The following is a 13,166-nucleotide window of genomic DNA, read 5'->3' as shown; positions in this document are numbered from 1 at the left end:
GTTTATTTGGTAGAAAACGTCACTAGCTTTTGGAGCGTGCTGCTCCTACGTCAGGTGGAGTGGGAGTTCTGTTCACAAACAGGGCATGTAGAGACACAAACTCAATTTACAGAATAATGATTGGAATGTGATTCTTTACAGCTAATCAAGTCTTAAAGGTACAGACAATGTGAGTGGAGAGAGCATTAAGCACAAGTTAAAGAGATGTGTATTGTCTCCAGACAGGACAGCTAATGAGATTTTGCAAGTCCAGGCAAGTTGTGGGGCTTACAGAGTTTCGCCAGACCCAGGAGCAGGTTATGTGCTGGTTAGGTGTACTGGCCATGCTAAATTGCCCCTCAGTGTACCTGATGTGGCAACTAGGGGATTTTCACAGTAACTCCATTGCAGTGTTAATCTGAGCCTACTTGTGACACTAATAAATAAACTTTAAAAAAACTAAACACGGCCAATCAACCCAATATATGGTAGGAAATGTTTACTCCTGTTTTTTTTTCTCTACACAGATGCTGCTGAGTCTTTCCAGCACTTTCTGCCATCAAACCTACCTAGAGAGCTCCTCCCCCTGTGATGGCTGCCAGGATGTGGAGATGCCGGCGTTGGACTGGGGTAAATACAGTAAGAGTTTTAACAACACCAGGTTAAAGTCCAACAGGTTTATTTGGTAGCAAATACCATTAGCTTTCGGAGCGCTGCTCCTTTGTCAGATGGAGTGGAAATCTGCTCTCAAACAGGGCAAACACAGTAAGAAGTTTAACAACACCAGGTTAAAGTCCAACAGGTTTATTTGGTAGCAAAAGCCACACAAGCTTTCGGAGCTCCAAGCCCCTTCTTCAGGTGAGTCGGGGCTTGGAGCTCCGAAAACTTGTGTGGCTTTTGCTACCAAATAAACCTGTTGGACTTTAACCTGGTGTTGTTAAAACTCTTACTATATTTACCCCAATCCAACGCCGGCATCTCCACATCTCAAACAGGGCATACAGAGACCCAAATCAAGTCACAGAATACTGATTAGAATGCGAATCCCTACAACCAACCAGGTCTTAAAGATACAGACAATGTGAGTGGAGGGAGCATTAAACACAGGTTAAAGAGATCTGTATTGTCTCCAGACAGGACAGCCAGTATTCTGTAACTTGATTTTGTGTCTCTGTGCCCTGTTTGAGAGCAAATTTCCACTCCATCTGACAAAGGAGCAGCGCTCCGAAAGCTAATGGTATTTGCTACCAAATAAACCTGTTGGACTTTAACCTGGTGTTGTTAAAACTCTTACTATGGTTGCCAGGGGCCAGGGCCGGGCGAAAGACTACAACTCCCAGCAGCCTCTGCGGGTCCACGGAGGGCGGGGCCGGAGAGCTGGGGCCGAGTGACCCGGATATCTCACTGCCCTCGCTCCCTCCCCCCCCCAACACAAACTCATCTCGCGATATCGGCTGCTGTCCGTGCGGGGGTGGGGGGGGAGGGGAGAGGAGGCCAGCACTGACGCAACGCCTCATTTGCGCGACCCTCCCTATAGCGGCAATTGAAGCTCCATTCGGCAGTATATAAGCGCTCGCTGGAAGAGGACGGACGGCTTTCCCAAGCCCGCTTCAGGCAGCACCGCCAAAACATCTTTATTTTTTGTTTAAAAAAAGGAAAAAATAACCCTTTTCTTGACAAAAAACCCCCCACCTCATCTGGATATTTCATTTAAATTCTCCTCCGTATCCACATGGCGAGTTCGGCCAACTCAAACCCGGTGGTAAGATTTTTTTTTGTGTGTTGAGTGTGGTTGTTTTTTTTCTATCCTCCGAAATAAAAGAGACTTTAAGATAGGAACCATTTTATATATCTATTTATTTCTTAAAAAAGAAATAAAACCTGATTATATTTCCCCCCCTTCCTCCAAAGGAAGCAATTTTTAAAAAATACAACTTTAAAAATTTATAAATGTGAGAAGTGGTGTTTGAGGGAATGAGTTTTTAAAAAATCAGCAAAACAAAAACTTCAGAAGGGACCTGGTTGGAAGGGACAAAATTAAATTTTTTTTGTCTTTATTAAAAACATTTAAGACTATTCCCTTCCCCCAAGCAGCTTTTTTTTTTTAGTTTTGTTTTAAACTGGACCAAAGCAAGGGAATTAACTTAAAAGCAAAAATTGCCTCCAGACAAATTGCAGGGGATTTTAAGAAAAAAATTGTTGAGAGTTTGAAGTTTTACTACTTTTTTAATGGTTGGAAAAGAAACACTTTGCCCTCTTGCCCTCCACCCCCAACTCCAATTTTTATTTTTGTCTGGAGTAGAAAATACATGGTGCTCTCTAAAGTGGCTTGGGAAAGAAAGAGGAAAGTGTGTGGGAAGAGGGGGGGAATTATTCAGATGGAAGATAATTTAAGTTGTGAAAGTGACTTAATAAAGTCAAATTCATGAGGTATTCTAATCTGAAAATAACTAAATTCAATTGCTTCTGTGTGTGTGTGTGGAGAGGATCAAGTTTGAAGCCAAGAAAATCCCAAAGATTTATTTTCTGGTGAAGATTTCAAAATGTTTCAACTTGCCTCTGATTTCAAGTTCTTTATCTTTTAAAAAAAATTCACTTTTTTGAGGATGAACATATTAATTAAAAGAGAAATTCCAGCTGGAAAATGGCATGAAACCCAAGCACCAACACACACACACACCCCTGCCGATCCCCTTGAGGAACACTGGGAGATGGAGGCTGCACTGTGCTGATGAACCATTTTGTTTTCTGGCTGGTTTTTATTTGGTGCTGCTGGTCTGGAGAGGAATGAGGAGAGGCTTTCTCTCGCCCCCCCCCCCCCCCCCCGCCTTTTTTTTTCCTCAGGGCCCTAAGTCTTTTGATGATTTTTAAAAATTCTATTTATCCCTCTCTCCTTTTGTGGCCAATGTAGTGATTATTTTGTTTTTGGCCTATACCGTGCCTAATTTCAGTTCCGTAAGCTCATGTTTTGTGTGGTTGGGGGTTGGAAGAGGAGGGTGGCCTTCTCTCTGTCCTTCGTTCCTCTCCTCTCTGTCTCTCTCTCCCTCTGCTAGCTGGCCGCCTCTATTATAATCTCGGCCGCCTGATGGGGATGTGCTTGCCAGCTCTACGTCACGAGGAGCGGGGGCCCACTTCATATAAGAGGCCAGCCTGACGAGGGCTGTGCAGGCAATCCGGGGGAGAGCGAGGCTCAACAGCAGCCACAAGGCCCTATTTGCAAAGCCTGCTTAAATAGCCTCCCTCTGGCCTGTTTGGGCTATGGCGACTCCTGACTTTATTATTTTAACTCGTGGTTTTTTTTTGCCAAACCTTCCTCCTTCCCCCCCCCCCCCCCCCCAACGTTTTTCCTCCAGTAGTTTGAGTTTTACTCGAGCTGTGCACTCCTGCTGGGCTGGTTACACTCTAGTGTTCAGTGTGTGAAAGTGCAATCAAACAGTCCCCTTTTTATTCACTACTATCTCTTTTTAACAGATGTAAATCAATCTAAACGCAAAATATTTAAACCATTTTTTAAAATAATGAAGCAAAGTGGTGATGATGCAAAAGCTGAAAATGCTGACTTGTTATCCAGCACATTTTTTCTAATTCCATTGGACCATTGGTGCTTATTTTGAGGCAATGATCCTTTTGTGAATAGAGTACTTAAACTGAAGGGGGAGTGGAGTGAATTTGCAGAGTTTAGGGGGCTGAGGATGGTAATGGGGGTAACAATGGACCAAATGGCTGTTCCCTGTTTTGTGAGATTTTCGTGGTACTGGGAAGTTATGGAATTCCATTATTGAATATCCAGAGCTCTGTCTTGCTGGTGAGAATCAGTATCTTAATTTTGACTGGTTAATGTAACATTGAGAAAAAAATAGTTGTCACATTTAATGTCATTTTTCATTAATGCTTCCCCAGCTGGTTTGGGTTCAGTGATTTGAACTTTTAACACCATCCTTCTCCTGCTTTCAATTCTTGGCATTTTCAGAAGAACAAAACTGATTTTGTAATTTAAAACAAAAATTCTAAAAATACCAGGGCAGCATTTATAAAGATGAATAAGTTAATTTCCAAGTATAATCCTTTGTCAGAACTTGAAGGAGCAGGAATGTAAGTGGATCATTTAGTCCCTTGGTCTCTTCTGCCATTTAATTAGATTATATGGGGTTTGTACTTCAATTCCATCTGCCTGCCTTCACTCCAAGTCCCTTGACACCCTTGCCTAACAAAAATCTATTGATTTCTGTATTATAAATTTGAATTGCATTTGCGACCTTCTGGGTGGGGGAAGGGGCAGACAGCTCCAAATTTCCAGTACTCTGTGTGTGACAGATGTGCCTTCTGATTTTGCTATTGACTAACTCAGCTCTCATTTTAAGCTTGCGTTATGGACTTCTCCCACCAAACAAAATGGCTTCTCTGTATCTGCCCCACTGCTGAATCCCCAAATTATTTTAAATACCTTGATTAGCTCAAACAATCTAAACTCAATAAGGCAAGGTTGTCCTCATAATTTAACCTACGGGAATAGTGTCCCTTCCAAAGTAGAACCTTTGAGGTTCTGCTGAAATTTGAGTACATTACTCCAGATAACCTAAACTCTGTGCTACAGATGAATCACTACTTTCACTTTTGAATTCCAGTAGCTGTTAGATGAGGGCCAGAATTTCATGAGCATTTTTGTGCTTTGTTACCTCTAGACTCAATTATTCCAAAGCAGTCTTGGCTATTGTCTTGTATTGTACTTTAGGTAAATTTGAGGCCATCCAAACTTCAGCAGCCTGTGTCCTAACTTGCAGGAAATCCCTTTTCCTTATCACCCCTGTGCTTGCTGACCTATCTTGGTCTCCAGTCAAGCAACTTCATTTTTAAAATTCTCATTCTTGTTTTCAAATATTTCCATGGTCTTCCCTATCTCTGTAGTCTCCTCCAGTCCCAAACCATTCAAAATATCTGTGCTCCTCTAATTTTAGATTCTTGTGTGTTATAACCTCAAGCTGTAAGTGTAACTACATTCTGCACCCTCTCCTTTCCTTCTCCACTATGTACTCTATGAACAGTATGCTTTATCTATATGGCCCGCAAGAAACAGTACTTTTCACTGTATACCAGATACATGTGGCAATAAATCAAATCTGTGCCTTCAGTTCTTTAAGCCCAAGCTCTAGAATTCCCCCTCTACATCTCTCCGTGTCTCTTTCTTGCTTCCCTCCTCGAACACCTTTGACCAGGCTTTTGACCACCTAACTATTACATGTGGCCCGACGTCATACTTTGCATAATAACACTCCTGTGAAACAACATGGGATGTTTTAACTAAAAAATATTTTATAAATATAAACTGTATACCTACCATAGTTTATTTATGTAATTGGACGCAATACCCTTGCTCAAAGTTTCTTAATCTCTCACCATCAACAAAATATTTAATTTTCTTTTCCTGGCCTCACAACAGCCCCCTCCCCGCCACATTGAACGCCACCTGCCATGGTTTTGCCCACTCGATCTGTCTGTCCCTTTAATACATCCTACTTCCATCTATGAAAATGGGTATCAAGTGTCACCAGCAGATTTGGTTACATATTCTATATTGCTTCAGCCAATACAGTGCAAAGCTGAGACTCCAGAGATTCTTGAGGAACGCTACTTACCACTCAAAGAACCCTTTATTCCTACTGTCTTCTATTTCCTAACCGATAGCCAACCCAATCGAAGGGCAAGGAATTAAAATCATTTTTGCTAATAATCACGTGTTGGAACTTTATGAAATATCTTCCGGAAGCCCTTATTGATGATATCAATAGGTACTGAATTACTTTCTTGGTGACTCCATCAGCAAAATCAACTAGATTAGTTAGATATTTCCACATTGCATCTTGCACATAAAACCAGCCATTTTGAATCTCCCATCATGTCCATCCAGCATTGCACTCGGAGGATAAAGCACAGCGAATATGTTTCCACCATGTACTGTTGCACTACTTAGAGATATTTGTCAAATTAGAGAATTGTAGGTACAGTAGTGCTGATTCTTCAGCTTCTAAGCTGCCACTGAAAATGCATTTTCTTTCTTTAGCACTGGAGGTAGGTGGTTGTGGAGGAAGGGGCAGGATATTGTTGATTTGCTTGGTAGATTTAGCCTGTTTCCATCAACTGTTTCCTGTGTTTTAACAATTTCTTTATGCTCTGTTTCATTGCTCTGGTGTTAGCGACAGCAGCTACCGCATGTGTGTTAACTGCCGTCAATGTATAAAGGAATAACAAGATAAAACTCCACAATAAAAGCTCCTTTATGCTTAAGGATTTCATTACAATTTTTTTTAAAAGAAGCACTTCTTGGAGCATTGCTTTCAAACTTGTTGCCCTGCTGTGCTGTTGTTTGACTGGTGCTTTTCTGTAACAAATTTCATATTTGTTTAACCTTGTTTTTTAACCTAAGTTATTTTTCTCACGTGGTTCGTGTGGTCCTCCGAGCTGCCAGATGCATCTCCCAGCTGCGAATTCAACAGCTCGATTTGTATGTGGAAAGGACAATTTTACTATATTGGGATCTGATTTGGTAAAAGTGGACTGGAAACAGCTACTAGCGAGACATTCAAGGAGGAGCTAAAAGGGTTCAGAATAAATATGTTCCCATGAAGGAAAGGGGTACGACTCAAATCTAGATTCAGCTGGATGTCAAAGCAGGCAGAATAGGACAGGGCAAAAAAAAGCTTGGGTTAGCTGCTAAGGGCTCAGTATTATAGAAAGTTTATAAATGGTCATTTGGTAGCACAGAACTTGTATTGCTGAAAAAAGAAACTTTTTTTGTTGAAGTTTTTGTCTTGCACTTGGGATATTTGCAAGGGAAATCAACAAATGTATACAGTATGAGAAGAGTGTGCTGGTCGGTTGACTAGTCGACTCTGGTAGAGGTGTTGCCATGGAGAATGCACCAGTTGATGACTGACAGCTAACTGCCAAACATTGTTTGAAATTTAAGCCCGACAGCTTAACCAGCAAATGGCTGTCATTTTTTTTGTTTAGCTGAAACAGGCGCAATGCAAACACGCTGTTTCTGTCTGCACAGGGCCCTGTGCATTAATATATGTAGCTTCCAGTACATGCAAATATGCCACGCTGTGAACCCGATGTTTCATCTGGTCTTGTGTGAATATATTTTCAGCAATATCTGATCTTTCCATTTGAAAACATCTAATATGTGAAAGGAGATTTGCATTAGGGTTATGTCCCTGAGAAAATCTGATAGTAGAAGCTTTAATTCCTATTCATTGTTCACTGAAGGTAGTTATAAAATGGCATTTCGTCTGTAGCGTAAGCAATGCAATTTGCAATCTGCTGTACCTTAATTTCTTAATTTAGTTGCATAATAATTGAAATTGTTGCTTGTTTGAAGGGGTCTGATCAGTAAATGCAAACTGGTGTTAAAATTGCCCACATATTCCTGGAATACTATTTGTATTTCTGAAGTTGATGTAAAATTTTGGGAATACAGCATTAGCAAGCTGTTAGTCATTCTATAATGAGAAATTTTGGCAAGTTGTCAAATGTCTCTGACAAGACTGGGGAGTTTTACTAGAGTATCCATTTCCTCATTGTATCTTGCTGCGAATAAGTGTGTCCTCCACTTAAATTTTCATTTTGCATGAAAGGTTTTGGTGATGAAAAGAGAGAGTGGGTGATGAGCAAGTGGGGAGGGGGGGGGGGTGTAAAGCACGATGGAGGACAGGAGGGAAATGAAATGGGGATGGAAGAGGGATGGGAAGCAAACAGCACTTCTACTGGGAATGCTCTCTTTCATCATACACATAGGCTTTTACTTCAGCCTGGGAGAGGGATGGGAGTGACTTATCCTTCATCACCAGGCAGGGTTATCTCTTTTTTTTTGGTCCAGTTCAGATTTCCTTCACTATTGGAATAAGTGATAAGTTGCTCTTTGAAATTTTCTTCAGCATGGTGGTGGTTTATGGCGCGATGGTGATTTCAGCATGGCTTTGTTGAATTTTACTTTGTGTGTGGAGATATGCCATGGGCAGCACAGAGTGGGATTTTACTTTTGGTGGAATGTAAAGGGCTCCCAAGGCCTTCGATATAGCAAAGCAGGATTTTGCTTGAAGCTGGGAGTAGTCAGTAGGGCAATGCTGCTGTTCAAATGCTTCATTCCAGGGCGGTAATAAGTGAAAAGGCAATCAGGGCTGCATTTCAGGTGGGAGGAGACATTAGGGTCTCTGGGAGGAAGGATGATTGCCATGGGGTAACATGTATTTGGAGGGGAAGGGGTGGAATGCCCAGAGCCTCCTTTCCTGTGTTGGTTGGAGAGGGGGAAATGGGCTTAGTGATTGGCTTGGCTAGTCCATCACGCAAACTAGTCTCCCATCCATTGACTCCGTCTACACTTCCTGCTGCCTCGGGAAAGCAGCCAACATAATCGAGAACCCCATGCACCCTGGACATACTCTTTCACCACCTTCCTTCGGGAAAAAGATGCAAAAATCTGAGGTCACTTACCAACTGACTTGAACAGCTTCTTCCCTGCTGTCATCAGACTTTTGAATGGTCCTATCATATATGAAGCTGATCTTTCACTTCATGCGAGTTATGACTAATGCTACATTCTGCACCCTCTGCTTTCCTTCTCCCCTATGTACTCTGCTATGTTTTGTCTGTATAGCGCGCAAGGAACATTATTTTTCACTGTTTCCCATTTCATGTGACAATAATAAATCAAATCAAAATTTTGCATCGTGTATTTCACTTGTGGAGGAGGGAAGGCAATTACTAATGCTGTTATACTGTTTGAACCCATCAAAAACAAAACACCAACACCCCAGCAGCTGCAAAAACTTCTCTCCCCTGGAAAAGAGGGGTCAGTGCCTCAGGATACAGGTGATGCAAAGATTGTTACCTTGTACAAGAATATGGCAGTGATTGCAACAGCTGTCGGAAGCATCTTTCTGCTGAGCGTTGTTGGAAATGTAGTTGTCCTGACTGAACACATCTACCCCGAATTCTAGTGCGGTTTCAGAAACGGAAAATCCACAATCAACATGATCCTCAGTCCGGCAAGAGGACTGCTGTAAGCTAATGCGATCATTAACCTCATCCAGGCCCCTGATCATGTGAGCAGAATTGCTTCATTGGAACTGTTGAAGAAATCTGGCTGCCCACCAAAGCTGCTCAGTGCGATCACCTCCTGTAATCTGTGACCACATAATTTAAGTAGCTTTAGTACTTTATCTATGATATATAATCAAGAATTTAGGCAAATAAGCTTGTAGGTTAGAAATAACTAGGTTAGCTAAAAATCAATAAGGATGTTTCCTTCTCTGGAGCTGTAAGCAGCATCTTTAAGAATTAGCAGGCATAGTATTGTGATCATCCGACAAAGTTGTTTCTCTTTTCCCTTCTTGGAAAATAAATAACAGCCAATCGGAGGTAAACAGAGATAATAGCCAAGAGGATGATGCTCACAGGAGTCTTGTGTCAAGGTCTCTTGATATAAGCCTCGCTGTTGACATTCCTGAACTGACATGCTGGTATCGTGTACCCTGATGCCAAGGCAAGTGTCTGGCTGGAGTTAACAAACAGCACCAAGCATGAGATGAACTGAAAATAACCTTGAGGCAAAATGATGGGCATGGGAGGTGACTCCTTGGGTACCTGTCCTCTGGTCATTGGCCATATGGGTTTGAACAAGTGATTGATCGAGGATAAACTACCAGCCTCTGGAAATAAAGCATATAAATGGGTATTCCGAAGGGAAGACATCAGCGCCTTCTGATGGAGGAAGACAACAGAAGAGCAAGGAAAACCGTAGGGGAGGGAAAATATTCTCAACACTTTGGCTAGATAGTAGAAGGCTGCCATAGCCAGCTACGGAGATCAACGCAACCTCTATGCCATCCCTTTGTTTCTTCTCCAGGGCTGGTAAACGATTTTTTCTATCTGTTTGGTTTATGCATCTTTTTTAAACTGTTACTTGATAAACAACTTTAAAATCGCTTATGTTTTGACCCTCTTGTCAATCTGTGACAAGTATGCATTCATTACTAATCCAACGATGTCTGTGCTGGTTCAGCTACATTGAATGGTCTGGTCTGTCAACGAACTGGCCACTGGGTCCTGACCTAGATGCACTTACCTCTGCTACAAGGACCCCTACAAGCAATAATGAAGATGTTGAAGATTGACACAGCCAACTGAGAGCCACTGATGGCTGGTACCTCTAGAAGCTGTCTGTTTGGAGAAGCATTGGGAAGAGGGCGGAGACAAAACAGAGGCCAGTGAATTGTAAGCCTTCTCCGCCCACTGTGAATCTTTGGAATTCTCGACCGCACAGGGTTGTGGATGCTCTATTGTTGACCTATATTTAGGATAGACGCTCAGGAAAATCAAAGGATTGCGAGGGCATGTCCTAGATCAGTTGTGATCATCTTGAATGGCAGAGTAGGCTTGATGGGACATAGGATCTACTCCTGTTTCTTATGTCCTAAGGTATCCACAGCAAGTGCGCCAGCGACTGCCATGTCTGTGAGAATCCTGAAACACAACAGCTGTGCTTTAGAAGTTAACCACCAAGACCTAATCTATCGCCTCATGAGATGGAATGCAGAAGGAAATAACTGGTTGAGTACTATATACTAAACTCCAGAGTTAGAAAATTCATGTCGAGGGGCGGCACGGTAGCACAGTGGTTAGCACTGCTGCTTCACAGCTCCAGGGTCCCGGGTTCGATTCCCGGCTCGGGTCACTGTCTGTGTGGAGTTTGCACATTCTCCTCGTGTCTGCGTGGGTTTCCTCCGGGTGCTCCGGTTTCCTCCCACAGTCCAAAGATGTGTGGGTTAGGTTGATTGGCCAGGTTAAAAATTGCCCCTTAGAGTCCTGGGATGCGTAGGTTAGAGGGATTAGCGGGTAAAAATATGTGGGGGTAGGGCCTGGGTGGGATTGTGGTCGGTGCAGACTCGATGGGCCGAATGGCCTCCTTCTGCACTGTAGGGTTTCTTCTTCTTCTTCTTCAAGCTTGGAAAGTTGTAAGAGTCATTTGCTGAGATTTGATTATCTTGGTGGTGGCCAAAGTGGCGGAGTTAAGTGGGTGAGATGGATCTCGTTCTATGCAGAAGCATTCTCTTTTGTGGCTATTATGGAGCGGGTTTAAGCTGGGCATACACGTGGCTTTGGCAGTGGGGAAACAGATTCACTGACTTAAACTGAGCTTGAATAGAACTCACTGTTCAAATGCCTAATTACTGTGTCCCTGTCTACCCAAAAAAGTGTATTCTTGTGTTTTGGATAAGGCAGAACTAACGATAAACTGGTTTAAAAGATTTCTCGGTGTTACCCAATTAAAACCTGTCATATCATTAGGAGTTCCACTGTACCCCTATTGCAATACCATGCTCAGAGTGCCAACTACCAATGAATTGCTATTGGATTGTTGAGTCTATTCGCTGTTACCACATCTTCATTTAGTGATCAATACTGTATGTTTAGAAAACAAATTAAAATTCCATTTCAATTTGTGCCATTGTTTCATTTTGGTAAATCACATGGTTCCCTCTACAATAAAAAAACTAACAAATTCTAATTGATTTCCAGCTGAATTATGCTACTGGTATTAACTTTTCAAGATAGTCTTTAATGAATTATCTTCCATATCCGTCATTTTCAATTCCGTGTGGGTGGTCTTCATCGCCGCCATCTTTCACCTTGTCAAGAACAACCTTCTCATTGGAGTGAATGTTGTCTACAGGATAGACAGAAAACATCAACCAGCTGAAATCCAAGAAGAAAATGACACTGACGTAGCACGTCAAACTTCAGCATGCGGATAACAACGCCATCTCCGTTCTCTGAGGAGAATCTCCAGGTCGTACTTGATAACTTCGCGGAAGTATCTCTGCCTGAACCTCCAGAAGACTCAAGTCCTTTACCAATCCATCCTAGGGCAAGAACTGGTCTCCCCCTCCATCAAGATCAATGGAGAACTCCTTCCAAAAGTGGAACATTTCCCCTACCTGGGAGCCCACCTAACCTCCAAGGCTGACATTGATGTAGTGATTGAATGTCTGTATCCAATCTGAGTGTTGCCTTCGAATGTCTAAGAACAAGAGCCGACGACTGTGATATTCATGCTGACACCAAGATCCTCATGTACAAGGCAATTGTCCTCCCAACTCTTCTATATAATCAGAAACTTGGACTAAATACAAATGCCACCTCCAGGTCCTGAAGATGTACCATCAACACTTTGACATTCTCTGTAGCATCTGGGAGGACGGACATACTAACGTCAACATACTTGAAGGAGCCAAGAACACCAGCATCGAGGCCATGATCATCCAAGACTTTTGCTGGGATGACCATGTGCTTAGGATGTCAGAGTCCCAAAGCAAATCATCTTTGCTTAAGGAAGGCTCCCGAACAGAGGACAAAGGAAGCACTTCAAAGACCCCCTGAAGACTTGCTTCAAGAAATGCAACATAGACATCAACACCTGGGAGACCCTTGCTCAGAGGAGACCTACTTGGAGGCACCTCCTGTTTGAAGGGACACAACTCTTCGAAGACACCCGATGGCAAGCAGAGGCCCGGAAAAGGAGCCTAAGAAAGGAATATCCGTGATCTGGAATCCAAGGACCAGACCCATCTCCCGGAAACATCTGCCAAGTGTGCGGTCAAAGATGCAGATCTGGGATCGAACTTACCAGCCATGCAAGGACCCACAGAACCCAAGATGAGAAACACGGAGTTTCACTCGCTAGAGAGTGAAGAAGATGATCTCATAGTTCCCTCCACAAAAAGAAACTGAAACAAATCCTAATTAATTCCCAGTTGAATCATTCTTGAAAATTTATTTCCAGTAGTTAGTCTTTAATCTTTTCCGTCTGTCATTTTCAACTCGGGTGTAAGTTTTGTCAGTGCAGAGAAAGATTTGTGCATTCTCCAGGTGCCCTGTATTAGCATTATATCATTCAACTAGAGAAAGAATAAGGAATGCAATTGTTGGAAATCTCAGATTAAAATGGAAAATGCTGGCAATAGGTTTTTTCAAAACACAATGTCTGAAAAGATTGATTACTGTTTTGGCTTGTGAACTTTATCAGACAAGGACTGTTGTGCATTTCCAGCAATTTCTGTTTATATTTTATAATGTTCAGTCCTGCTGTGGAAAGAGAAGTAGTAATTTGATGTTTTATCTATGCTGCT

At 42.4% G+C, this 13,166-nt stretch overlaps 1 protein-coding gene across 4 annotated transcripts in view; it reads left to right on the top strand.

Moving 5' to 3' along the window:
* The first annotated feature begins 1,454 nt into the window (after positions 1-1,454).
* The window catches only part of gtf2a1 (general transcription factor IIA, 1), a 53,117-nt gene continuing 41,405 nt past the window's right edge, over positions 1,455-13,166 (top strand). For 2 of the 4 annotated variants that reach the window (XM_078234396.1, XM_078234395.1), the window contains exon 1: positions 1,540-1,741. In XM_078234396.1, coding sequence (XP_078090522.1) covers positions 1,712-1,741 — 30 coding nt within the window. In that variant the 5' untranslated portion in view covers positions 1,540-1,711. Of the gene's footprint in view, positions 1,742-13,166 lie in introns of all 4 variants that reach the window. The other 2 variants (XM_078234397.1, XM_078234398.1) reach the window with 2 other exon arrangements.

This window comes from Mustelus asterias, chromosome 18 (genome assembly GCF_964213995.1).
Source record: "Mustelus asterias chromosome 18, sMusAst1.hap1.1, whole genome shotgun sequence".
NCBI lineage: Eukaryota > Metazoa > Chordata > Chondrichthyes > Carcharhiniformes > Triakidae > Mustelus > Mustelus asterias.
This window is presented reverse-complemented; position numbering and strand designations above follow the sequence as displayed.